The sequence below is a fragment of the Urocampus carinirostris genome, chromosome 6 (assembly GCF_059441175.1).
Source record: "Urocampus carinirostris isolate Australia breed hairy pipefish chromosome 6, RoL_Ucar_1.0, whole genome shotgun sequence".
Taxonomy (NCBI): Eukaryota; Metazoa; Chordata; class Actinopteri; order Syngnathiformes; family Syngnathidae; genus Urocampus; species Urocampus carinirostris.
Window position 1 is genome coordinate 45,253,575 of NC_142354.1, and position 25,489 is coordinate 45,279,063.

General features: G+C 42.2%; 1 protein-coding gene across 2 annotated transcripts in view; it reads right to left on the reverse strand.

Annotated features, from left to right (window-relative positions):
* The window catches only part of arhgef10la (Rho guanine nucleotide exchange factor 10 like a), a 284,562-nt gene that overhangs the window by 161,325 nt on the left and 97,748 nt on the right, over positions 1-25,489 (reverse strand). For both annotated transcript variants that reach the window (XM_088339079.1, XM_088339078.1), the window contains 2 exons: positions 13,063-13,208; positions 8,065-8,237 (listed from right to left, as the gene is read on the reverse strand). In XM_088339079.1, coding sequence (XP_088195205.1) covers positions 8,065-8,237; positions 13,063-13,208 — 319 coding nt within the window. The remainder of the gene's footprint in view (positions 1-8,064; positions 8,238-13,062; positions 13,209-25,489) is intronic.

Here is a 25,489-nt window from a genome sequence, read left to right on the forward strand (position 1 = left end):
ATGAGGGCTCAGAATTACTAATTAAGAAGCTACTTAAGTCAAAGCTACAGTGCATGAAGGTCAAAATACACGGGTTCCCCTGACAATGTGTCCTAAATGCGGTATTTTGAAGTCGAGTCAGAGTAGAACGAAGTTGAGTAAAGTTAGTAGAGTTGGTCGAGAACCGGCTTCTTCGGCTCGGCTCACTAAAAGGAATCGGCTCTTTCGGGTCCTAAACGGCTCTTGTTTTTGCTTCTTTCATCCCTACACGACCAAATATTATGTAAAATTATGCACAGAATGACTTAAAGGAAGGGGGGAATAGAACAAAAAAGAAAAAAATACCAAAATGAAAAGCTGAGATAAAAGAAACAAAAGCAAGAGAAAAAAAGAAGGAAAAATTTAGAAAAAAGTCAGAAAAAAGAAAAGAAAGAAATGTAGGAAAAAAAGTAAACAGAGAAAAAAAAGAAAAAAGTAACAGCTCGGAAAAACACAATGAGATTGTTTTTAAAGGATTTTTTTTTTAAAAAGGAGAAAAAAAAACCGGAAAAAAGAAGAAAAAGTTTGTGTCGCATTCAAATAATTTCCAATGATATCAAGTAAATCTTGTGGCCAACATTGTACTTCCACTCAAAAATGTGATTACAGTTACGTATCTTGCAACCGACTATATAAGCCCCCAAAAATGTTAATATTATGCGACAAAATATATCAGGAGATCAAAAGAAATGGATATCTTGTGAAAGAATTGTAAGAACAAACAACGTTTGTAGGCTGTACAAGCTTTGCAATTGTACATTTGTCAATTCATTCAAAAGAGAAAAATCATTTTGCATTGCCGGAAACTCAGCAAAATGTAACGTGATGTCAAGTTTTGGACATGTTTGATCATGAATTATCTTGCCACACTTGGGATTATGGCTGCTCACTGTTGTTTCAAGCGTTGCTCATCAACTTTGCGTGAATGCTCAGACCCGTGGAAAATTACAGGGAACACTGGTCCCAACAGAGATCTATGGGTCCCAAAAATTTAGTGTTATTAAGGTTGAAATTGTAAATCGGTGACAAATATATAATAAAAATCTATATATTCATTCAGTTTTAATCATCAAATTGTTAATTCATTTTCTGCATCAAATTATTGTTGGTAATTCACCGATGAAAGGGATAACCACAAACCTGTCTTTTTTTTCATTTTCTCCTTTTATACTTCCTTTTTTTCTTCACTTCTTTATACAACATCATCATTCGTAATATAATGTATCAAAGCAAGTGAGCCGTTGGAGAGCCGGCTCTCTTGAATGAGTTGAGCCAAAAAAGCCTGTTCTCTGAAAAGAGACTTTTCACTACACAATTCGAGATCGGCGTGCAGACGAAAACTCGAACCGCGAGACCAAAACAACATCTGCCGGATCTGCCTGACGAAAAGTTTGGAGTGCGGTAAATCTGTTAAAAAAAAAAGGAATCGGGTAATAATGACAATTTTGTGGCAAAAAGGTTGCGTCCCGGGGACGCACGTTGATTTGACACTATGCGTCCCCAGCAAAAATGATGCGTTGATAATTGTATACAGCTGATGTGTACATTCAAACTGACTACTTGCCTGTTTGACCCAGTTAGGGGCTCACTGGTTAAATATCTTTTCGGGGTCCCTCAGACCTTCAGTTTTGAATATTACCAACACTTTGTCTTCTCAGGTGTTGTTCCAGGGGCTTTTATGCCCGCTGTCATTAAGCCTCCGCTCAAAGGACCCAACCTTGACCCGGACGCCAATGTAATTATAGACCTGTGACGAACCTACCGTTGCTTTCTAAAGAACTTGAAAGTAAAACGTTTTTGCACTGACTGATTTTATCTCTGAGAATAATCTTTTTGATTTTATGCAGTCAGGATTAATGTCTAATCACTCTGCTGAGTCAGCCCTGGTTAAGGTAGTTAAGTCAAGGGGTGCACAGACCGCAGATTATTGCAAACCACAGACTATTATTACACCATCCCCTGATCTTAAACCTATATGAAGGCTGCAATGGATGTTGCAATAGCAAATAATACACAAGAATCTCCTGGCAATGGAATCATCATTGTTTATCCTGCTGGATCTTAGTAATGCGTTGGGCAAATCGGACTATGTTATCTAACTAGATGAGCTGGAAAAATGGATTGGTTTCTCAGGAACTCTGATAGGACGCAACGTGTTAGATATGGTGATATTACCTGCGAGCCCTTAAGTTTTACCTATGGTCTTTGCAGGGCTCAGTACTTGGTCCCCTTCTTTTCAGCATTTAAATGCTTCCGTTAGGTGATTTTACTTGCAATTATAATATAAATTTCCATTGCCAATCAATCTTCCTTAATAATCACATTATATGATCGCCACACACTGTCAGTGTGCGTCAAAGGGGAGTCCGATTTTGCAGGGAGTCGAATTCAGGCATCTCTCGCAGCTGCTCAGTTTCAATGATCTTCTGCATAGCGTAGAAATCAACACACCATAGCGGACGAAAACATGGAAAGCGAGCTCTGTTGTGAGCAAAGAGCTGGACAGCCTAACAACAGTAGCTGAGAGACGAGCACTGAAAAAGCTGAGGTCAATCATGGACAATCCATCGCATCCACTACACAGCATTATCTCCAGACAGAAGAGCAGTTTCAGCGACAGACTGCTGTCACTGTCTTGTACTACGGACAGACTGAAGAGATCTTTTCTTCCTCATGCCATGAGGCTCTTTAACTCCACCCGGCAGAGTAAAGGCCCACATTAAACCACACCACCTACATTGGATATTACCGAATCTTACTGCAATATGTATTCTGTGAAGCACTATTTAGTTACTCTATATAACACGCTACAGTGGGCATTTGCACGTCACACTGGGTATTTGTATATTGTATTCTTTTGGCTTTATTATTGTACTGTTCTCAGCTCAGGGATGCTGCTGGAAATGTGAATTTCCCAAAGCGGATGAATAAAGTATCTATCTATCTATCTATCTATCTATCAATGGAGGGAAAGTGAGGTTTTTGATTCATCTATATTTGGGAGACAACTCCTTTCTGCCTCCTGTAGCACAATAACTTTCAAATGAGCACTTCATCTAACGGTGCTTTCGGTGAACTCGGATTTAGTTGGAAATGTGAACAATCTCACAAAAACATGGCATTTCACACCAAGTCTTAGGTATTACTCAGCCAAGGCTCAAACTTGTGACCTCCAGTCTTAGGGCAGGCGCCCTATACCACACACAGGATGCACTGCACGATAGCTTGATAATTGGGCTAGACGGGTGCGCAATCTAGGCGGATTGATGACTGCGCTGTGGTCGTGTTTGCGGTCTATCAGAGAGTAAAATGAGCCGGTGGTGAGGCTGTGGCGAGGTACGGGGGTGACTCGCCTCCCCTCGCATCGCTCTTGAAGATAAAGCGGGCCGGCCGGGATTGGCGCGGGAACAAGTGCCCGTCATTGCTATCCCCTCTCGCAAACATCGTCCTCAATCAGAGTGACAAGCAGATCGGAGTCGTCTGCAGCCCTCCGCGGAACACTCCAGGACAGAAACCGATTAGCTCTGCTGAGTCACTCCAAAAGTCAGTCCAAGTGATTAGATTAACTCAGGGCTCCCCAAACTCCAGGACAGACTTCATTTGTGCCAACATATGTAAGGGCACCTCTCAAGCCGTAAATACAGTCATCGCTTCATGAGTTACCTCAACTACTACTCGACTCAAACAATAAATAGAATGCGTCATTTTTTTAAACATGCAAAATGTAAGGAAATAGTACATTTGCATAAAAGTTATAATAAGCAGTATCTGTCAATTATATTCCGAGATAATGCATTTTAAAGACAGCCTGTCTGGTTTTTGTCATACTGAGCTGTGACTTAATCTGAGGAACAACAGAACACTAGCAAGCCAGTCACCATATTGTCTTCACGGTTGATGAATCCGTCCGCCTCATTCATCATGACACGACAAAGGACTGCAATTTGGGTCGTGGCAAAGTTGGCACCAGTCCATTCCTGGTTGTTGTTGGCCCAGTTCCTTTTTGGTCTTTCTGCCCCTGAGGACTGTGGCCAAGAGAATGATCTTGGCCAGTACTGATGGTCCTGTGACGTGGCCATAACGCTGCATTTTTTTGTCTGCTAACAGTTGACAAGTTGACCAATGTGCCCTCTGATGGTGGTGCGCACCGTTTACTTTGTCAAATGGGCTATGTAGCTGATGCCTAGAAGTTTCCTGGAGCATCGCATTTTCATGGCCTGGATTTATTTTCCAGCTTCGCTGTGAAAGTCCATGTCTCACAGGCGTGTAGGTAGATGGAAGTAACCAGGGTCAGCAAGAATCTGATCTTTGATTTCACTGCAACGCTCATGTCTCTCCAGATGGGTTTAGGTCTGGCAAGTGCAGCTGTGGTTTGAGTTACCCAGGCCATGATTTCTGGTTCTGACCCCACATCTGATATTACAGCTTTCAAGATCATTTAAATCTGGTGACTGGTTCAAGCTCTTGGTGGTTGATGTTTGTGGTGATACCTTGGGGGTTATTGGTCATTACTCTTGTTTTTCTATTCCATACTGGTTTGATCCTATTTCCAGATAATTGATAAGGTCTGTGAGTTTTCAGTTTTCTCCTGCCAGTTCAGCCATACCAGAAAAACAGAGGTTAGTGACGTTGTGTCCCCAATGCTGACTGTACCTTATCCCAGGGTTTTGGCCATGATCATCTTCAGGAAGATGTTGAAGAAAGTTGTAGGGAGAATGCAACCTTGTCTCACACTGACTTTGGTTGAAATCCAGGATCTAATGATAGCGTTGATAATTACTGCACTGTTGGGATTGGCATACAGGTGTTCAATGGTCTGAACTATGTTTTGGCCCACGTTGTACTTCCGCATGGTGGCACACAAGAACATATTATTTTATGTGTTAATTGGTCAAAGGAATGACGAGAGTTTTAAGCAAAGCTTTGGTATTTAAGTGGAAATGAATAGGTGGTGTGTCGCAGTTAAATACAGTAATGGTATAAAACAAGGCAGACAGCCAAAAAGTGGCTAACTGGCAAAAAAGGAAAAACACGGAAAGCCGCCAACTGGGGCTAAGCCGGACCTATCAACAAAAAACGGCCACAGCCTTGGCGGAAAAACATAAGGCTGACCGACCAAAAAAGACCATTAGGCCGCCAGGCTAACCGTCAACCAACAATGAAAAATCGCAACAGGGACAAACGCGAACCCGACGGACACAGCAGCTAACCGGCCAAATCACCCACTGTGTGCAGCTAACTGGGGCAAACCGGGACAGATGAACAAAAGGCGGCTGCATCCTTGATCCAAAACACCAGGCCGGACGACCCAAAAGCACGCAGTGTCCAGCCAGGCTAAACAGTAACCAACAACAAAAAGCAGCAACAACGATACATGCGTAGCCAGCTGGGAATAAATCAAGGAAAACGGCAATCCCTGCGCTAACGCCAGGCTAGCCAATTAAAAAACATGCTGGGCAGCCGACGATCGCCAACTGGGAATAAAACAGGAGAGCCCTCAGCAGCCCCAACACGAAAAGGGAGCTAGCCGGATAAAACTATATCGAACACGACACTCGCGGGGAAAAACAAAAAAAAAATCACCTCCAAGCAAAAATGTGGCTGGTATGCATTCACTGTTCACTACAATCTCGGTCTGGGGCGGCAGTGGTTCAGGAGGTAGAGCGCTCGTCTTGGGATCAAGAGATCGCAGTTCGAATCCCGGCTCCTCCGTGTTACATCTCGAAGTGTCCTTGGGTAAGACACTGAACCCCTAATGCCCCCAATAAGCAGGTCGGCGCCTTACATGGCACAATGTAAAGAAATTTGGGAGGTCTTGACTTGAAAAGCGCTATATAAATGCAGATCATTTCATAAATATCATTTCATTCATTCATTTCATTTGGTTGCTTCATGTGACAATTGGATTCTTTATTTTGAAAGTGTGTTGTGCTCCTTCAATGACATCATAGGTCTACAGTGTACTAACCAGATGGCTCAATTTTGAGACCATATTTTTTCTGGATTATTTTGCAACATACGTTGGCCTGGAGATGGATGGGCGCCACCAGGCTGTATTTGACAAAGACACACTACAGGAAAATAGTACCCCTATGACCAGTGTGGTTAAGAGATCCAATTTGCTTAATTACGGGGAGGAATACTACAAATTATTTGTGCCAAATTGTAAAAAGAAAATCTTTTTGGGAATACTTTCAAACATTGATAGTCTTAATGCTTTCTTAAGCCAATGTTGTTGTACAGGCTGCACCATACAGTATGGCTTTCTATTTAGTGGATGGGTGATGGTGGGGTTTCTGGGTTTGCCAGATACCGTCCATCCATCCATTCATCATCTGCACCTCTTATTCTCAGTAGGGTCGCGGGGGGTCTATCTTCGGGCAGTGGGCAGGGAACACCCTGAGCTGGTTGCCAGCCAGTCGCAGGGCACACAGGGACAGACATTCACACCTAGGGACAATTTTGACCGGCCAATTAATCTGACATGCATGTTTTTGGAATGTGGGAGGAAACCGGAGTGCCCGGAGGAAACCCACGCAAGCATGGGGAGAACATGCAAACTCCGCACAGGCAGGGTGGTAGCTGGATTTGAACCCATGACCTTAGAACTGTGCCGCACACGCGCTAACCACCGTGCCGCCGTGCTGCCCCTGCCAGATACCGTCAAAAATATTTTAAAAATGGATTTCCCAAAATAACTGCAATGTAAAGATTGGAAATTAGAAGAATAGGAACCATGTGGCAGACATAGTTGAAATGTGTGAGTCTGGTCTTAAGTTGCGCCTTTTCCGCCTTGTAACTGAAAGGGTTCTATCTGCACTCTTCACTTTTACTTGATTTTAATTCATTGATTTTATGATGCTTTATCTGTGCTTTTAATGCATGTTAAAAACCACATTTTAAATTTTCAATGTCTTTTCTTCTATGTTTTAACTGTAATTGTGTGTTTTTAACCTGTTTCTGCCATTTCTGTAAAGCACTTTGAATTGAAATAAACTTGCCTTGCCTTGCCTTGCCTTATATTCATGAAGGTGCAAAACCCTCGGACATACCAGGATTACTCTGCCAGGGACGCATGTGTTTTCCTATTCACACATGATTGTCAACCCAATTCTGACCATTCACTATTCGCTAAATATGCAGACGACACCACAGTTACTGGCTTTATTTCAAATGGAGACGAAACTGAATACCAAACTTTCCACTTGGTGTCATGAGAGTAATCTGTTATTGAACGTAGGTAAAACTAAGGAGATGATAATATATTTCCGTACTAAGCTTCCCCCGCATGTGCCACTGTCAATTAATGGTAGTGAGGGGGAACTGGTCCATTCATTCAAGTTTCTGGGTACTTACTTGTCAGCTGACCTCACATGGACTGTCAATGCTACTGATATTCTAAAGTCAGCCAGACAAAAGCTCTACTTCCTTCGTCAACTCAAATCATTCGTCAATCCATTCTAGTCAATTTTTCTCGTGCTATCATTGAATCCGTATTAACTAGGTCAATCACAGTTTGGTTTGGTTGCGTCAATCAGAAAGAATTGTCAAAGATGGAATCAGTAGAAAATAATAGGTACTGGCCTCCTGTCCCTGCAAAGTATCTACATCGATCGAACTAGAAAGACACTAAAAATGATAGAGGATCCCAGTCACCCTTCTCGCAGATACTTTGATGACCTGCCGTCAGGTTGCCGTCTTCGCTCCATTGCGAGCAAAACGTTGTCTTAAAGAGTTTTTACCCTTCCGCTATTCGTATGGGAATTGATTTAGGTTATTATGTATAGTATTATTATGCCTACGGCGTTCCTCCGACCTATTCTACTCCCGTCTTGTTATTTACATATTCTTTCTTTTTAAACTATTCTGTATAATTACCCTGTATTATACACTACAATATATGTTTTACTCTATTCTTTTAAATCTATTATTGAGTGTTTGCGTGTCAAATGATTTCTTGTATATATCATGTTTACGGTAAATAAATACAAAATGTGGCAAATGGATCAAATGGAAGGGATGCATTTGCTCTCAGGTTGGGCTCACCTGAGGCTTGCGCGCCACTTTGCCGCCTGCCGACATTCTGCTGGAAGACCGCGTCCTTGCTTTGGGAAGCGTCCTGACCCACCTCCACCACCTGAACATGCTGCAAGGGGGCACTCCACTTCATGGTGTACTTGGGCCCGACCGGTACCAAGCTGCTGATGTCTGGAGAGCCCCTGGTAGGAAGTAACAGTTGCGGATAACTTAAAAAAAGGTAGAACAGTTACGCAACAACCCGTTCAAATGCGTGACTCTCATGTGTTTGACAAATGAGTGCTCAGAAATGTGTCAAATCATAAAAAGGAGTTGTTTAGAAATCGAAAGTTTACACACTCAAAACAGGGAGACGAGTGAAAAATGGATTTTGAACTTGCAAACCTCAGAACCCACGAAGAAGAAGAAGAAGAAGAAGAAGAAGAAGAAGAAAGAGAAGAAGAAGAAAGAGAAGAAGAAGAAAGAGAAGAACGAGTACCCGCTAAATAATACACACTAACCCTTTAACTAAGGGATTGAATCCGGCCTGCGAGACAACACTCGGAGAAGCGCAAGAGATAAACAAGCTGCAGATTGAAATATGTCCACTTGATGTTGCCAAAGCCAGGTGCCTCCAACAAAGACACTGTACTTGTATTTCTTTCTCTCTCTCTGTCTTTTCCACCCCTTTTCTCCCACTCTGTCTCCGTCTCTTTCACTCCCTGTGTCTCTCTTTTTCTCTTCCTTTGTTGCTCTTTGTCTCTTTCTCTCTCTGTGTCTTTTTAACCTCTTTTGCTCTAACTTCCTTTTCACTATTTTATCTTTCTCTCTTCCTACCCTTCGCGCTTTCTTTTCTCTTTTCCCTCCTTCTGTCTTTCTATTTCTCTTTGGATTTCTTTCTTCCTCTCCCTTTCTTTTCCCCCTCACTCACGACTTTTCCCTCCCTCTTTCTCTTATTTCTTGATCTCTCTTTTTCTTTCTCTTTAATCTACTAGTCCGGCCCCCGACAGAATGTTTGTTCTATGGTGTGGCCCCCAAGTTCATCTCATCTCATCTCATCTCATCAGCTGCACCGCTTATCCTCAGTAGGGTCGCGAGGGTGCTGGAGCCCATCCCAGCAATCATCGGGCAGTAGGCAGGGGACACCCTGAACTGGTTGCCAGCCAATCGCGGGGCACACAGGGACAGACAACTCACTCGCTCACTCACACCTAGGGACAATTTGGACGGGCCAATTCACCTGAAATGCATGTTTTTGGAATGTGGGAGGAAACCGGAGTGCCCGGAGGAAACCCACGCAAGCACGGGGAGAACATACAAACTCCGCACAGGAAGTCTGGAGCTGGATTCGAACCCACGCAGGAGGTTCCCAAGACCTTAGAACTGTGCCGCACATGCGCTAACCACTGCACCGCCGTGCTGCCCCCCCCCAAGTTCAAATGAGATGTAAACGGTGGAAAGTCATTTCGTAAGGTGGACTTTTCGAGACAGTGTTTTGTTTTTCTCATTCAAAACAAATTATCCAGCAAAAATAACAAGCAGGGTTCCGCGTTGTATAATTTACACAGCTAGCAACCCGTTGCTAAATTAAATATGGCTGTTTTTTTGTTTTTTTTTGTGAGGAATACGAGGCTCTTTGCACACGTTCCTAACCAGAAGAGGAGGGCATGCTGTGACAAGGAGCTCATTGCCATTTATGTATTCATGCAATCACGCAGACAATCAACATTGCGCCGGGTTTGTGGAGAAACTTAGAGGGCAGGGAAAGTCGACTTGGAGACTTTAGATTGGTAGGAATCGTGGAGCAACAATTACTCTGACGAGAGAACTGGAAGCAGCATTTTTGGGTCTGAAAAAAAATAATACAAATACAAATCTCTCTCTGCTTTACAAGATGAGACTGATCTCGGAATCCTGCAGCTATCGCCAAGCATTCTCAGTCTTCATTTGAGCTGTGAAAAGTGATGGGTCCCGGGGACTCGCGTGCTCAAAAATCTATGGGTCCCCACCAATGTTCCCTGTATTTTTGCAAGGGTCTGAGCATTCACACAAAGCGGGTGAGCAACGCTTGAAACAACATTGAGCAACGGCAATCCCAAGTGTGGCAACTGAATCATTATCAAACATGTCCAAAACTTGACATCACATTAAATTATATTTTGCTGAGTTTCCAGCAATGCAAAATTAATTTTCTCTTTTGAATGAATTGACTCATGTACTGTTGCAAAGCTTGTACGGCCTACATACGTCGTTTGTTCTTACAATTCTTTCACAAGATATCCATTTCTTTTTATTTCCTGGTATCTTTTGTCGCATAATACTCACATTTTTGGGGGCTTATTGAGTCGGTTGTAAGATACAGAACTGTACTTAATCACATTCTAGTGGAAGTACAATTTTGGCAACAAGATTCACTTGATATCATTGGAAATGATTTGAATGCAACACAAACTTTTTCTTATTTTTTCTGTTTTTTTCTACTTTTTTGTTACTTTTTTCTTTTTGTTCTCTATTTACTTTTTTACTACATTTCTTTATTTTCTTTTTTTCTGGCTTTTTTCTAAATTTTTCCTTCTTTTTTTCTCTTCCTTTTTTTTCTGTTTTTCTCAGCTTTTCACTACTTTTTCATTTTGTTCTATTCCCCCCTTCCTTTAAGTCATGTTGTGCATCATTTTACATAATATTTGGTCATGTTGGGATGAAAGAAACAAAAACAACCTGAAGAGCCGTTTAGGACCCGAAAGAGCCGGTTCCTTTTAGTGAGTTGAGCCGAAGAAGCCGGTTCTCTACTAACTTTACTCAACTTCGTTCTACTTCGACTCAACTTCAAAATACCGCATTTAGGACACAACGTCAGGGGAGCCCGTGTACTTTTTACCTTCATGCACTGTAACTTTGACTTAAGTCGCTTCTTAATTAGTAATTTTGAGCCCTCATTTTTGTGAGCTGGCTCGATTTTCTTGTGCGCTGAGAATGTGCGAGCAGTGCGCAATTAAAACACTCGTCATCCGGACGAGCCGGGAACACTGGTGCCAACAGAGATCTATGGGTCCCCAAAATTTAGTCTTATCGAGGTTGAAATCGTAACTCGGCGACAAATATATAATAATGTATATATTCATTCAGTTTTAATCATCAAATTATGAATTCATTTTCTGCATCAAACTATTGTTGGTAATATACCGATTAAAGGGATAACCACAGACCTGTCTTTTTTTCATTTTCTCCTTTTATACTTCCTTTTTTTCTTAACTTCTTTATACAACATCATCATTCGTAATATAATGCATCAAAGCAAGTGAGCCGTTGGAGAGCCGGCTCTCTTGAACGAGTTGAGCCGAAAAAGCCTGTTCTCTAAAAAAAGACGGACTTTTCACCACACAACTCGAGATCGGCGTGCAGACGAAAACTCGAACCGCGAGACCAAAACAACAATGGCGGATCTGCCTGACGAAAAGTTTGGAGTGCGCTAAATCTTTGTTTAAAAAAAATGAAATCGGGTAATAATGACAATTTTGTGTCAAAAAAGTTGCGTCCCGGGGACGCACGTTGATTTGACACTATGCGTCCCCAGCAAAAATAATGCGTCGAGGACGCAGGGACGCGGGCAAACCAGAACACTGCATTTTAGCATTTTGTCTGAAATACTGACAGATCTCCTGCACGCACAGATAGCACTCAAAACCACTCAAGACATCTGCGGTATTTTCAGACCGTCACATTGGAGCTGAAGTGTCAAACATGCCGTGCGTGGGCCGGATTCGGCCCGCGAGACGTCGCTGAAAGCGCAAGAAAAAAACTGGCTGCACTCTTAAATATGTCTTGATGTCGCCAATGCCAGGCCAAACCCATTACAATGACATCACAGCTGGATTTCTCTCTCTTTTTTCTCTCTTTCTTTCTCACCTGTTCTTTGATTTTTTTTCTCTCTTTATCTCTTTTCCTCTTTTGCTCTCTATTTCTCATTATGTCTAGCTTTCTCTCTATCTTTCTTTTTCCTTCTCCTTTTTCTGTCGTCTTAATGCCTTTTTGTTACTTTCTCTCTGTCTATCTCCCTGACTTTTTTCTATAGTGGATAGCGGATTGTGCACGCGTTCTTAAGGATGGGCTGGGCACCCGTATGATGCGGCAGGGGTAAACCAGCGGAAGCTGTCGGGCCCTGCTGTTGAACAAAAGAGTGTGTTGTGTCACCCTGACCCTAGTGACATGGCCGTTATCTGGTGTCCTGTTTTATCTGGAGGGATGAAAGCAAGACCGACTTAGGTGGCGAGGTGCCTAACTTGTTTGGGTGTTGGGGCAATTGGGTTGGCCATGGTCCAAAAATGTTTGTGTGTTTTTTTTTGCATTTTTTCCCCCTTTTATTTTCTTTGTTATTGTATGTGTTTGTCTTGCTGTCGGTCACCCCTCTTGAGGGATATGACCAAGGTAGATAGATTGTTTAGACTTTTTTCTTCTCTTTCTTTCTACCTTTCCTTTCCTTCTATCGTTGTCTCTTTCATCCTCTTTTTATTCTTGTTCTAACTCTCTTTTTCTCTTTCTCTTTCTCTTTCTCTTTTTCTTTATTTTTTCTTTTCTTCTCTCTTTATCCCATTCCTTTCATTCTCCAATCTATTTTTATCTTTCTACCTTTTCTCCTCTTTCCCCCAACTCTCTCTCTTTCTCGTTCTCTCACTGTCTTTCTGTCTAACTCTGTCTCTCTTTCTATTTTCTCTTTTCTACCTTTGTGCCTTCCTATCTTTCTTTCTACCTTAATTCTCCTTTTTTTCTCTTTCTCTCTCTTACTCTCTCTATCTTGTTTCTCTTTCTCTCCCTTTCATTCTCTCTTTCTTTCTTTCCTCTTAAGCGACTAGCCTGGCCCCTGGGTGTTTTTCCAGCATTTGGCCCGGAGTTCAAATAAGTTTGAGACCTCTGCATTACAGCTCTGCGTAGCCTAATTGCCAATTATTACCAATCCCGAGGAATACTTGTCACAATACTAAATACAAGAGCAGCAAAAGGGAGAATTTGATTTCTTCTGGCTCAACTTACTTGACATTGATATTGGCGCAGATCAAGACGTCGTCAAAGAGGAAGACCTTGCGCTCTTTGGACTTGAGGACTTGTCCCCGCTCACCGTACACCGTCTCTATAAGCGTCTCGCACTGGACCAAAGACCCTTGCTCCAGGTTCAGTTGCTGCAAGGAACACGTAGGAAACAGCATTAAACAATCCCAAAACTGTATGTAACATCCTACATGCCCACGTTTCTTGTGTAAATATTGTGTAATTTATAACCTTATTGTCTTTGTTTCTTTATCTGCTTTGTTTTCTTTTATCCTCACTGTTAAATGTGAAACTGGAGTGCCACATCCAATTTTGTTGTCACAAAATGTTCAACCCAATGACAATAAAGGTACCGTAAATGCGCCCACATTTAAACATGTAACACAAACACAAAATTAACCCAAACCCGACTTCAAGTCCCGCGATTGAAACTAAATGTCCTTCAATAAAGTCCACAGTCCAAAAATCACCGCCGGCAAAATGAACGGAAAATGATACCGGTACTTAAGGTTTGATGCAGACCTGCAGAGTCCGGGTCCCGTTGAAAGTAATCCAAAGAAAAAAGTGTATATTTCCAAAGGTAAGGGTGGGAAAAATATATCACATTTACTCACACAACTCCTTTTTCTTCAACCAACTTTTTACCCCCTCTTCTTTCCTTGTCTGTCCCTCACCTTTAGCGGTCCCTACTTAAACTCGGCACCCCGCGTTTGTTCAGAATAAGTGTCTAAAATAAATACAAATTCATGACAAAAATATACAGTTGCTAATACATATTATACATGGGTTACACATATTTACAAAGAAAGACGGTACACCGAGAGAGTTTTCAAAGCTTTAATAATAATAATATAGCTTTGACAGGGCAGTTAATGGTAGCAACACTCGAGCGCCGCTAGCGGCCGTTAGAAAAATGACATCAATTGGCCGCATCACTGAATAAGCCGCAGGGTTGAAAGTTAGGGAAAAAAGTAGCGGCTTATAGTCCGGAATTTACGCTATATTCTATTCTATTCTATTCTAAATATGACACAATTTTGGATGAAAGATGCAAAGGCAAAAATTTGAGGGGTGGATAAGTGAGATAAGTTTCATTGAGTTCCTTAAGGGATTTATGAGATGATTTAGTAAATATGGCACAATGTTTAAGTAAGATGCTAGCAATTTAGTCTTTAAATAGGCCTGTCGCAATAATCGATTAATGAAGTCACCGTTCGGTGAATTAAAAAGACGTGGGAAAATTTGCTGGCCCTGAGAAATTGATGTTGTTTACCCTCTCTGGCGAGTAAACACGTCATATAAGAAATCTCACTCACTGCATTTTCCTTAACACCAGTTTGTGATGCCTGACAAAGAGAGATTGAATGACTCAATATCAATATTGCTCAAAGTAGCGCTACATGCTGGCCATCCTCAAGGAGTGGGGTAATTGGGGGACGATAGAAGGAGAGACTTTTCAGAACTCATACGAGCATCAGCTGAACTGGTGCTGAACTGGTTGCCAGCCAGTTGCAGGGTACATAGAGACGGACAATTCACTCGTTCATTCAGGGACAATTTGGACCAGCCAATTAACCTGACATGCATGTTTTTTTTTGGGAATATAATAATGTATGTAACGGGTGTAATAATAACTTTTGTGTTATTGAAATTCCTGCTGAAATATGTTGTATAGTTTTTGTGTAAGTGTCCTGCAATGATGAGTCCAACAGTGCCACCTGCTGGTATGGGGTAAGGTTTGGTTTGGCTTTAGACTTTGCGACAGGAAGGTGGGGATTTTGGGCAGCCTACAACGAGCTGTCAACGGTAAGACATGATTTATTGGTGCTCCGAAAAAAAGTTAATTTAAAACATTACAACCACAACTGACAAATCTCTCAACATGCACAGTAATGTGATTGATGTTGTCAAGCTGTTTGGATTTATTTTCGGTTTATTCTGTCGCCATTTATGTTAGTTTTGCCGGACGTTGCGTGTTGTGCTAAAATGCTAATTCCCCATATAGTGTTGAAAGCCAGCAGAGAAACTTACCACGTGTTGTGTGGTGACTCATTCATTTGCAGGTTAATGGTACCCGTTCTTTATACTGTAAAAATGTATTGTGACGGTTGATATTCTAATACATATTTTATGTAAACTGAAAAAAAAGCTCTTTGATATGTTTTGGGCAGTCTCACAGCGTGCTGCCAACGAAATGAAATGAAATGAAATGAAATGAAATGAAATGATCTGCATTTATATAGCGCTTTTCAAGTCAATGACTTCCCAAAGCGCTTTACATTGTGCTTCACATTTCCCAATAGCGGCCGTGATCTGTGCAGCCATGTAAGGCGCTAACCTGCTTATTGGGGGTAATTGGGGGTTCAATGTCTTACCCAAGGACACTTCGACATGTAACACGGACAAGCCGGGATTCGAACTGGGATCCCTTAATCCTAAAACGATCGCTCTACCTCCTGAGCTACTGCCGCCCCGAAATCAAAGCCAGCAGAGCAGCTTACCACGTGATGTGTTGTGACTGATTCATTTGCAGCAACTGTAATAAGAACCTCATCATCCAGTCTAGCGTGAATGTGGATCTTTGGTGGGACAGGTACACCGTGGTTACATATATATATATATATATATATATATATATATATATATATATATATATATATATATATATATATATATATAGGCAGCACGGCGGCGCAGTGGTTAGCGCTTGTGCGGCACAGTTCATGTCATGGGAACCTGTCGTGGGTTCAAATCCAACTCTAGACTTCCTGTGCGGAGTTTGTATGTTCTCCCCGTGCTTGCGTGGGTTTCCTCCGGGCACTCCGGTTTCCTCCCACATTCCAAAGACATGCATTTCAGGTGAATTGGCCGGTCCAAATTGTCCCTAGGTGTGAATGAGCGAATGAGTTGTCTGTCCCTGTGTGCCCTGCTATTGGCTGGCAACCAGTTCAGGGTGTCCCCTGCCCACTGCCCGGAGATGGCTGGGATGGGCTCCAGCCCCCCCTGCGACCCTAATTAGGATAAGCGGTACAGCTGATGAGATGAGATATATATATATATATATATATATATATATATATATATATATATGCTTTTTTTAAACTGTAATATTACAGAAATGTATATTTTGAGGCTGTAACTTTACCGATACTGTGATGGAATGCAAACTTTCAATACATTCTTGTAGTCATCCATCCATTATCTGCAGCGCTTATCCTCAGTAGGGTCCCGGGAGTGCTGGTTACCAGCAAGTCACAGGGCACATAGACAAGACAACTCAATTGTTTATTCACACCTAGGGACGATTTGGACTAGCCAATTAACCTGGTACGCATGTGGAAGGAAACTGGAGAGCCACGCAAGCACGGGGAGAACATGCAAACTCTGCACACGAGGGTTGGTAGCTGGATTCGAGCACATGACCTCTGACACTCTCACCACTCATCCGCCATGCCGATCATTCAAGTACCCAACATTTTGTATATAGTTACCACCAACAGTCAAGACGAACATTTCATATATTCAAATACATTCTCTTAATGTTATTTACAACGTCCTAAAGAAAAATAAATGTATTATTATTTATTATTATTATTATTAGGGGGCGGCAGTAGCTCAGGAGGTAGAGCGCTCGTCTTGGGATCAAGGGATCCCAGTTCGAATCCCGGCTCGTTCGTGTTACATGTCGAAGTGTCCTTGGGTAAGACACTGAACCCCTCATACCCCCAAAGAGCAGGTTAGCGCCTTACATGGGAAAATGTGAAGCACACTGTAAAGCGCTTTGGGAAGTCATTGACTTGAAAAGCGCTATAGAAATGCAGATCAGTTCATTTCATTTCATATTACTTTTAACATGCTGTACTTGCATTATTGGATGAAGCAGACCAAAGGATACAAGCGCAGGTAGCTGCTTATTGGATTTGCAACATAAGAAACGTAAGCATTTTTTCTACCTTATTCCACTTCTTTTACGATTGTCTAAATCAATATGTCCGCCAACATTTATGCAGTTAATAGCGATCTCAAGCTGCCCTCTCAGCAGCAAAGAGTACTTTTTCTCAGTACAAGCACAACATAAGTTCGTAAAAAAGGCAAGCTGAGAAGTTATATATCCCAATCGTTTCAAGTTATCCAAACAGGTATAATATATAGGGATATGAGTTTGTATTATTTTCTGTTCACTGGTTCTTTAAAGAAACCAGAAATGATAGAATATAGTTAACATACTTTATAAAGCAAAACAGGTCAGGTAACAGGCAGGTAGAACGGGCAAAGTCAGGTCCGGAAACGGGTCGGTAACAAAGATCAGGCAAGGAAAAGACTCGGACGAGAAGGCTAACTGAGCAGAAGGCAACAGTTCGCAACGATCTGACAGCCACCGAGAGGAAGCCGGGGGTTTAAAAAGAGAGTGTCAACCAATCAGCTGTCCGGGCTGTTGGCACCAAATAAGCCGCCGCAGGTGCGCTCAATTAGCAATCATGACAAAATGGAATACAAATAAAGGCAGGACAGCGGTGCAGTGGTTAGCACTTGTGCAGCACAGTTCTGAGGTCGTGAGATCAAAACCTTCCAGTGTGGAGTTTGCATGTTCTCCCTGTGCTTGCGTGGGTTTCCTCCGGCCATGCTAACATGTTAATTGGTCGGTTCAAATTGTCCCTAGGTGTGATTGAGCGAGTGACTTGTCTGTCCTTGTGCGCCCTGCAACTGGCTGCTGACCAGTTGAGGGTGTCCCCTGCCCACTGCCTGAAGATAGCTGGGATGGGCTCCAGCACCCCCGCAACCCTACTGAGAATAAGCTGTGCAAATAATGGTTGGATGGATGGATGGATGGAATACAAATCATGCATAATGAGCAAATCATTGAGTCTCTAATGATTGCACGCTAAGTGCCAGCGGGAAATAGAAACTAGACATGAAGAAACAAAAAAAGACCGGAAAAAACCGTAAGTGACTCAGTAAACGGAAGCAATGCCAGTCTATGAGGTATTTTGAATATTTTGTCTTTTGGATGGTTTTGATAAATTATCATCCATGAAAAGGACTAGAAAAAAACACTATGGAGCTGAAATTTCACAGCAAATGTTGAAACAGGTCAAGGTTCAAAATGGAACCAAGCTGTCATTTCTAAACCACTGCATTTAAAGATCCACACTTTACCTACACTCAGTGTTCATTTGAGCTGTGAAAAGTGATGGGTCCCGGGGACTCGCATGCTCAAAAATCTATGGGTCCCAACAGAGATCTATGGCTCCCCAAAATTTTGCGTTATCCAGGTTGAAATTGTAAATCGGCGACAAATATATAATACAAATCTATATTTTAATTCAGTTTTAATCATCACAGTTTATTGGTAATACAAAGCAGTTATCACTTCATATTTTTCAGTTTGTAATATTGTACATTATACATAATGCTTGTTTTATAATATCTCTGTTCCTTGAATGTGTAAACTGGAGTGTCATGCCCAATTTCGTTGTCACAATATGTTAACCCATTTTGTAACAATGACAATAAAGGTATATTCAATTTCTATTTCTAATAATATTGCTGGAATATCAATCTATATTTTCATTCAGTTTTAATCATCACAATTTATTGCTAATTCCTTCAGATTTTCCAATTCATATATTCTTCGTGGTTTGCTGTCCCGCCACAATTGTAATGCCTCCTCAAGGTCCAATCCATTATCATCCTCCTCATAGCATCACCAGGAATATAATTGAGTCCATTTTGGCAGAAAAGTCCTTGCTAGGAGTATTCTTTTGTTTGTTTTATTTCGTCAAATCGTTGGCTTCAACACACATGTTTCCCTTGTTAGGGTGCACGTAACTCAAGTGAAATTCTTGAAAAAGTCACAGTTTTTGCTTTGCTTTTTCCTGGTTCAGGCAAGCGTTATTGTTTTAATCTAATCTCCTTTAGATGATATTATGTCCTTGCTTTCCGGATTCCCGTAAAGAGAATTGCTCGTGATGTTTTTTTTTTTTTTGTAGAATATAGCCTGACACATGGTTTGCTATGCACGTGACAAAAATAAAAACCTTGAAAAAGTCACACATGTTTTCCTTGCCTCCGCGATCTTTCAAAGAATTTCTCCGCTGTTTTTTCATCCCGGAATTATTGTCGTTGTTATCACTTTCTGCATTAAGTTTCGACTTATTACTGACACGGAAAAAATTACCAATTTTGAGTTGATTTTCACATAATACTAACTTTTTTCGGAGGCATACTTAGCCTTCACCTTCCCTCGACGACAACCACCACAACAATGACATCATCTCGAAACAACGAGATCTCGTTTGCCGAGATCGGCGTGCGGACGAAAACTCGAACCGCGAAACCAAAACAACAATGGCGGATCTGCCTGACGAAAAGTTTGGAGTGTGGTAAATCTTAGTTTAAAAATAAACGTAATCGGGTAAAAATGACAATTTTGTGGCAAAAAAGTTGCGCCACGTTGACTTGACACTATGCGTCCCCAGCAAAAATGATGCGTCTAGGACGCAGGGACGTGGGCAAATGAGAACACTGCCTACACTTGATGTATAATTACAAAATATGTCAAATTTGAAGGGTTAAAAAAAAAAGACTGATCGATGAAGGCGTTGTGAAAAAGATTTGTGAAAAGGATAAAACTATGTTTTCTCCTGAAGCCCTGACGTAAAGGACAAACATATTGACTGTGTCTCTTGGGTATTCGACCTGAGACTTATGCCTTTTGTGATTTGGTCCCCTCCGATGCCCAAGCGTACGTGTTCATTATTGCCGACAATCATTGCTCATCCATTCTTCAGTAAACCAGCGAACGTTGTCGGCATCATGAAATTGAGCAGGAGCAAAAAGTTGCTGTCTTCTGCCTCAAATCCCGTCTATGCTGCGCAACATATTACAGAATGTGCTCTTTGCAGCCATAATATCAACTTTTTTTTCGAGATTGAACAAGCTGCACTAATTATGTAATATATTTTTGTTTCGCCTATTAAAATGTTTAATATGTTGGCTTGAGGGACGCGAGTGTCATGTCCTGCACGGTTGTCATGGCGCCCAGCTGGCCCCGCCCCTTGACACCGGCTGAGACGCATTGGACTGATTGCTCTTGGAGTACTTAATAGCTTCTTTTTTAGGACTGCCCGTTGCAAGATCATTACTTAACCTTGTTGAAAACCTGTTCATGCCTGTTTGACCTGAGTAATGCCTAGATTGTCCGTTTAGTGACAGCGAGAGCTTGTATTCTCACTGGTGGGTGGGTGGTGGGCTGATCTCTTTACCACTAGGGTTGTAAAGGGGACCATTTCCTGTGGTGTGTCTTGGGCATTTTTTTTACCAGTATTCATTGGAAAACAATATGAATGTTTGTGTCATGTTTATCCTTCTACAGAAACCATAACATTTTCCGTTATCAAGCTTTTTTTTCAAAAGCCGCCAGGGAGCCATATCGCTCCAGAGCTGTTGGTTGCTGAACCCCGCCTCAGAATGCATACAATGTCCTGCTTTCAAGTTAACAATTATTATATGGAATTATTTTTCATATTTTAAATAGAGTAATAATCTCATATAATCTCATTAGCTGCACCGCTTATCCTCAGTAGGGTCGTGGGGGTGCTGGAGCCCATCCCAGCAGGGCACACAGGGACAGACAACTCGCTCGCTCATTCACACCTAGGGGCAATTTGGACCGGCCAATTCACCTGAAATGCATGTCTTAGGATTGTGGGAGGAAACCGGAGTGCCCGGAGGAAACCCACGCAAGCACGGGGAGAACATACAAACTCCGCACAGGAAATTCGGTAGATGGATTTGAACCCACACAGGAGGTTCCCAAGATCATGGGAACCTCCTGCCAGCTGTCATGGGAACCTCCTGCGTGGGTACAAATCCAGCTCCAGACTTCCTGTGCGGAGTTTGTATGTTCTCCCCGTGCTTGAGTGGGTTTCCTTCGGGCACTCGGGTTTCCTCCCACATTCTAAAAACATGCATTTCAGGTGAATTGGCCGGTCCAAATTGTCCCTAGGTGGGAATGAGCGAGTGAGTTGTCTGTCCCCGTGTGGCTGGCAACCAGTTCAGGGTGTCCCCTGCCCACTGCCCGATGATTGCTGGGATGGGCTCCAGCACCCCCGCAACCCTACTGAGGATAAGCGGTGCAGCTAATGAGATGAGATATCCAAAACAATACTTACAATACAGTATTTTCTGCACACAATTATTTTACTGTGTTTCTCCCCGTTCCTATCACAAGGTATCTCATACTGCCCGCGGGAGCTAGTAGCTCATTTAGATATGAATTTTGAGCTTTTCATCATCAAATCTTTCTACATTCTTACTCTCAGGCATTTTGCTCAGGGTCCGGGTCCACAAAGGCACTGATTGCTTGTTAACAGCTTTCTTCCTGTAAGACCACATTTTTAACGTCCTCAAGATCAGGGTAAAATGGGCTTTGCAGCCCATTTAGATTTGGATCGCGTGTTCAGCTGAATGTCTTTGTTAGGTATGCAAAACTCTCTCACAGTTATCTGTTCGATCTGGCAGGCATGGACAGTTTTGAGCCAAGGAATGAATATTTCATGTGACAGTTATAGGGAAAATAGAGGAGGGGACAGTATCCACCTCTTCAGTGAGACTGGAGTATATTGGGTACAATGAATAAAGGAAGATCTTCCTAATCAACACATCGTGGCATGTTTCAGCTGACTGAGAGGAGAAAAGAGTGAAGTTGGTGGTGCTGTGTAAAGGGTTAGGGTCGACGCAGCAACGCCATCGGGGGGGCAAGAATAGACTTTTCTCGGAATTCCAATTAAATGTGTCATTTAGCAGATCGTTATTTTCATACGCTGCAGCGTTGGTTGAGAAGAACAGCTGGAAAAAAGTAAGTCTGGGCACTGATGGAGACTGGCTAGGATAGTGTTAGGCATCATTTTCAGGATTCAGAATAAAAGAACTCCCGAGAGATAATACCGTATTTTCCGCACTATAAGGCGCACCGGGTTATAGGGCGCACCCCGAAAAAATAGTTTTTGGTCCTATATTTTCCATACATAAGGCGCAACGGATTATAAGGCGCTACAATGGGAACGTGGACAAAACAGTCAGATAGTTCAGTCCCAAAGCTTGCAAAGAAGCAAATACGTGTCGTAGACACGTGCGGATGCGGTGTCCGTACGATGTCACTCAAATGCATCGTTCCATCATTTGGAAGGTTCAAGTCTTGGGATTCAAGAAATGCCAACCATTCCTCAATTTCTATTTTCTTTTTCGCTCGCAACTTTACTGTGCACATGACAATAAACACATGGAATTGAGTTGAATTTAAAAATAGACACTCCATTCCATCCATTATCTGCACCGCTTATCACAGAAACATCGAGTTCAGTCTGAAACAAGATACAGGGACAATATAAAACCTGGAGTAGCTCACCGAAGTCGTTGTGTTCATAATAATGTGCAGCCAATGTCCTCTTATATCCGTGAGGGTAGTAAATCCAGGAGAATAAAATATTTACAAATACAGAATAAAAAAAATGCTTTCTCTATGCCGTCAGCCACGTGCTATACGCGTTCATCTTTTTCGGCCAATTGCAGGCTTTGTTTTGCCGTTTAAGCCAATGCCAGCCTGTAAATGATAAAAAGGATCCGCCCCATGACCTCCGAATAACTTTAGCCAATAGTGATCGATTCAAAGGACGATTGACACATTGGTTAGCCAATGAAACGCCGGTAAATAAATCCCAGCATACACCGCGGACTACTTGGCGTTCGGGGGAAAATCGAGTCGGCGGCTGCAAGTTAGTTGGAAAAATAAGGCGCACTGTATTATAAGGCGCATGGTCAGCTTTTGAAAAAAATAAAGGCTTTTAGGTGTGCCTTATAGTGCGGAACATACGGTAATGCTCATTCCTTTGGCAAAAATGATCACTTCACTTTAATGTACCATACCATAGCCATCAATTTGCACATTTTAGTCATTTATTCCTTTTAGTTTAGTATTTTGCATGGTCGTAGTTAAGGACGTTTGTCTGTTTTTGTTGGTCAGGGTTATGTGTCACTTAAATTGGTTGCACACATTTTTTGGTTTCTTTGTATTTTAACATGAAATCAATTTTTATTCTAATCCAGTGTAATCCACGGTTCAGGGGTCTCAGGTTCAAATCCAACTACAGGCCTCCCTGTGTGGAGTTTGCATGTTATCTTACTAGAACGGTTGGAAAAATGGATTGGTCTCTCAGGAACCGTCCTCTCATGGTTCAGATCCTACCTCTCAGATAGGACGCACTGTGTTAAATATGGCAAAATGACATCTGAGCCCTTTAGTGTTACCTTTGGTGTTCCGCAGGGTTCAGTACTTGGCCCCCTTCTTTTCAGCATTTACATGCTTCCATGAGGTGATATTATTCGCAAGTATAATATCAGTTTCCATTGCTACGCAGATGACACTCAACTCTATCTCCCGATGGAGGAATCTGCCACACTAAACGGTGGAAATTTGGAGGCCTGCCTCACTGAGATAAAAGAGTGGATGTCACTGAATTTCCTGCGTCTTAACTCTGAAAAGACTGAAATGTTAGTTATTGGTCCATCTAAGTCCCGTGACTTATTCTCTAAAACCGCTGTGAACATCGACAATCGCCACATCACACAGAGCACACTTAAAAACTTAGGTGTCATATTTGACCCCGATCTATCCTTTCAAACTCATGTGAAGAAAATTACTAGAACCGCTTTCTTCCATCTCCGTAACATTGCTAAAATTCATCCTATGTTGTCTCAGTCAGATGAAGAGATTATAATTCACGCGTTTGTTACCTCCCGTCTCGATGACTGTAATGCACTACTCTCCGGTCTCCCAAAATTCAGAATCAAGAGTCTTCAGCTGGTACAAAATGCCGCAGCGAGGCTTTTAACTAGGACAAGAAAGTCCGATCACATCACGCCGATTTTAGCTAACATACATTGGCTCCCAGTTAGCCTTAGATGTGATTTCAAGGTTCTCTTAGTATTATACAAAATCATACATGGACTTGCTCCCCCATATCTTTCAGATCTGATTTGCCCCTATGTCCCGGTCCGAAGCCTACGATCTGAGACTGCCGGTCTTCTGGTGATCCCGAGAGCAAAGAAGTGTTCTGCCGGTTCGAAAGCATTCTGTATCCGGGCACCGGTGCTGTGGAATGCTCTTCCCCCTGAGATCCGATCTGCAACCTCAGTGGAAATGTTTCAATCTAAGCTTAAAACACAATTCTACTTAATAGCATATGAATAACCTATACTTTTCGTGGACAATATCTCTTTATTATTTGTGATTGCAACATCCTTTGCTGTCTGGTAATCCTGAAAGGGGGATTACCTCAGGTGCAGCCCCTTCTCAAGGTTTCTTCATTTTCCTCATGTTGAGGTTTTTTAGTTTTTCCTTGCCCTCATGTTGGTTCCAGATCAGGGGATGGTGTAATAATAGTCTGTGCAATAACCTGTGCAGCCCTTTGAGACTCTTTGTGATTAAGGGCGTCACAAATAAAAATGACTTGACTTGACTCCCTGTGCCTGTGTGGGTTACTTTTGAGCACCCAGGTTTCCTGGCACATTCCAAAGACACGAGTGGCAGGTCAATTGGCATTTCTAAAATTCCCTAGGACTGAATGAGTGTGAATGTGAATGACTGTATGTCTCCATGTGCCTTGGGACTGGTTGATGACCAGCTCAGGGTTCCACCTGCCTGAAGTTGGTTCAGATGGGTCCCCCACATCCCTACTGATGATAAGGAGCCCAGATAAGGGATGGATGGACAGTAGGGTTGTCATGACATATTCGTCTCATTCCATATTCGTGAATATTTTTCACATTTGCGATCTTTTTCTCTCTCCACCCATCTTCATGACCACCCTTAACTGATATGAATAAACATCAACGTGCAGGGACGCAACACGCGAAAGCAGACATCCTCATGTTAGGCTAGTTTTTAAGTTTAAAACCATCCACCACTTACGATATTTTCAGCACTAAACTATACTGTTACTCTACTGTGAATTAATAAAGTGATGAGGGGGGTGAGGGTCAAACAGAGTTGCTTGATACAACCGGAATGTTTGATGTTTGATCTTATATTACATTACACACAGTCCAGTGTTTATTCCAAATTGCACAGTCCACAATTGAATAGATTTGGGAGTACAGTCCATAAACATGCCCGATTAAAGTCGCCGTCGATGATAAAGCTCCGTTGGGGTGTGCAAGCTGCTGTTTATTGATAGCAGCGGGCAGGAGACTTAGCGCTATGCTAACGTTAGCATCCGGTGAAACGGAAAGCAAGGACAGATGGCCAACAATGCCATGTTTTTTTGTTAAATATCAATTCATTGTCATCATTTAGATCACATGTGTCAAACGCACGGTCCGTAGGCCAAATGTGGCCCGCCAGACTGTTTGA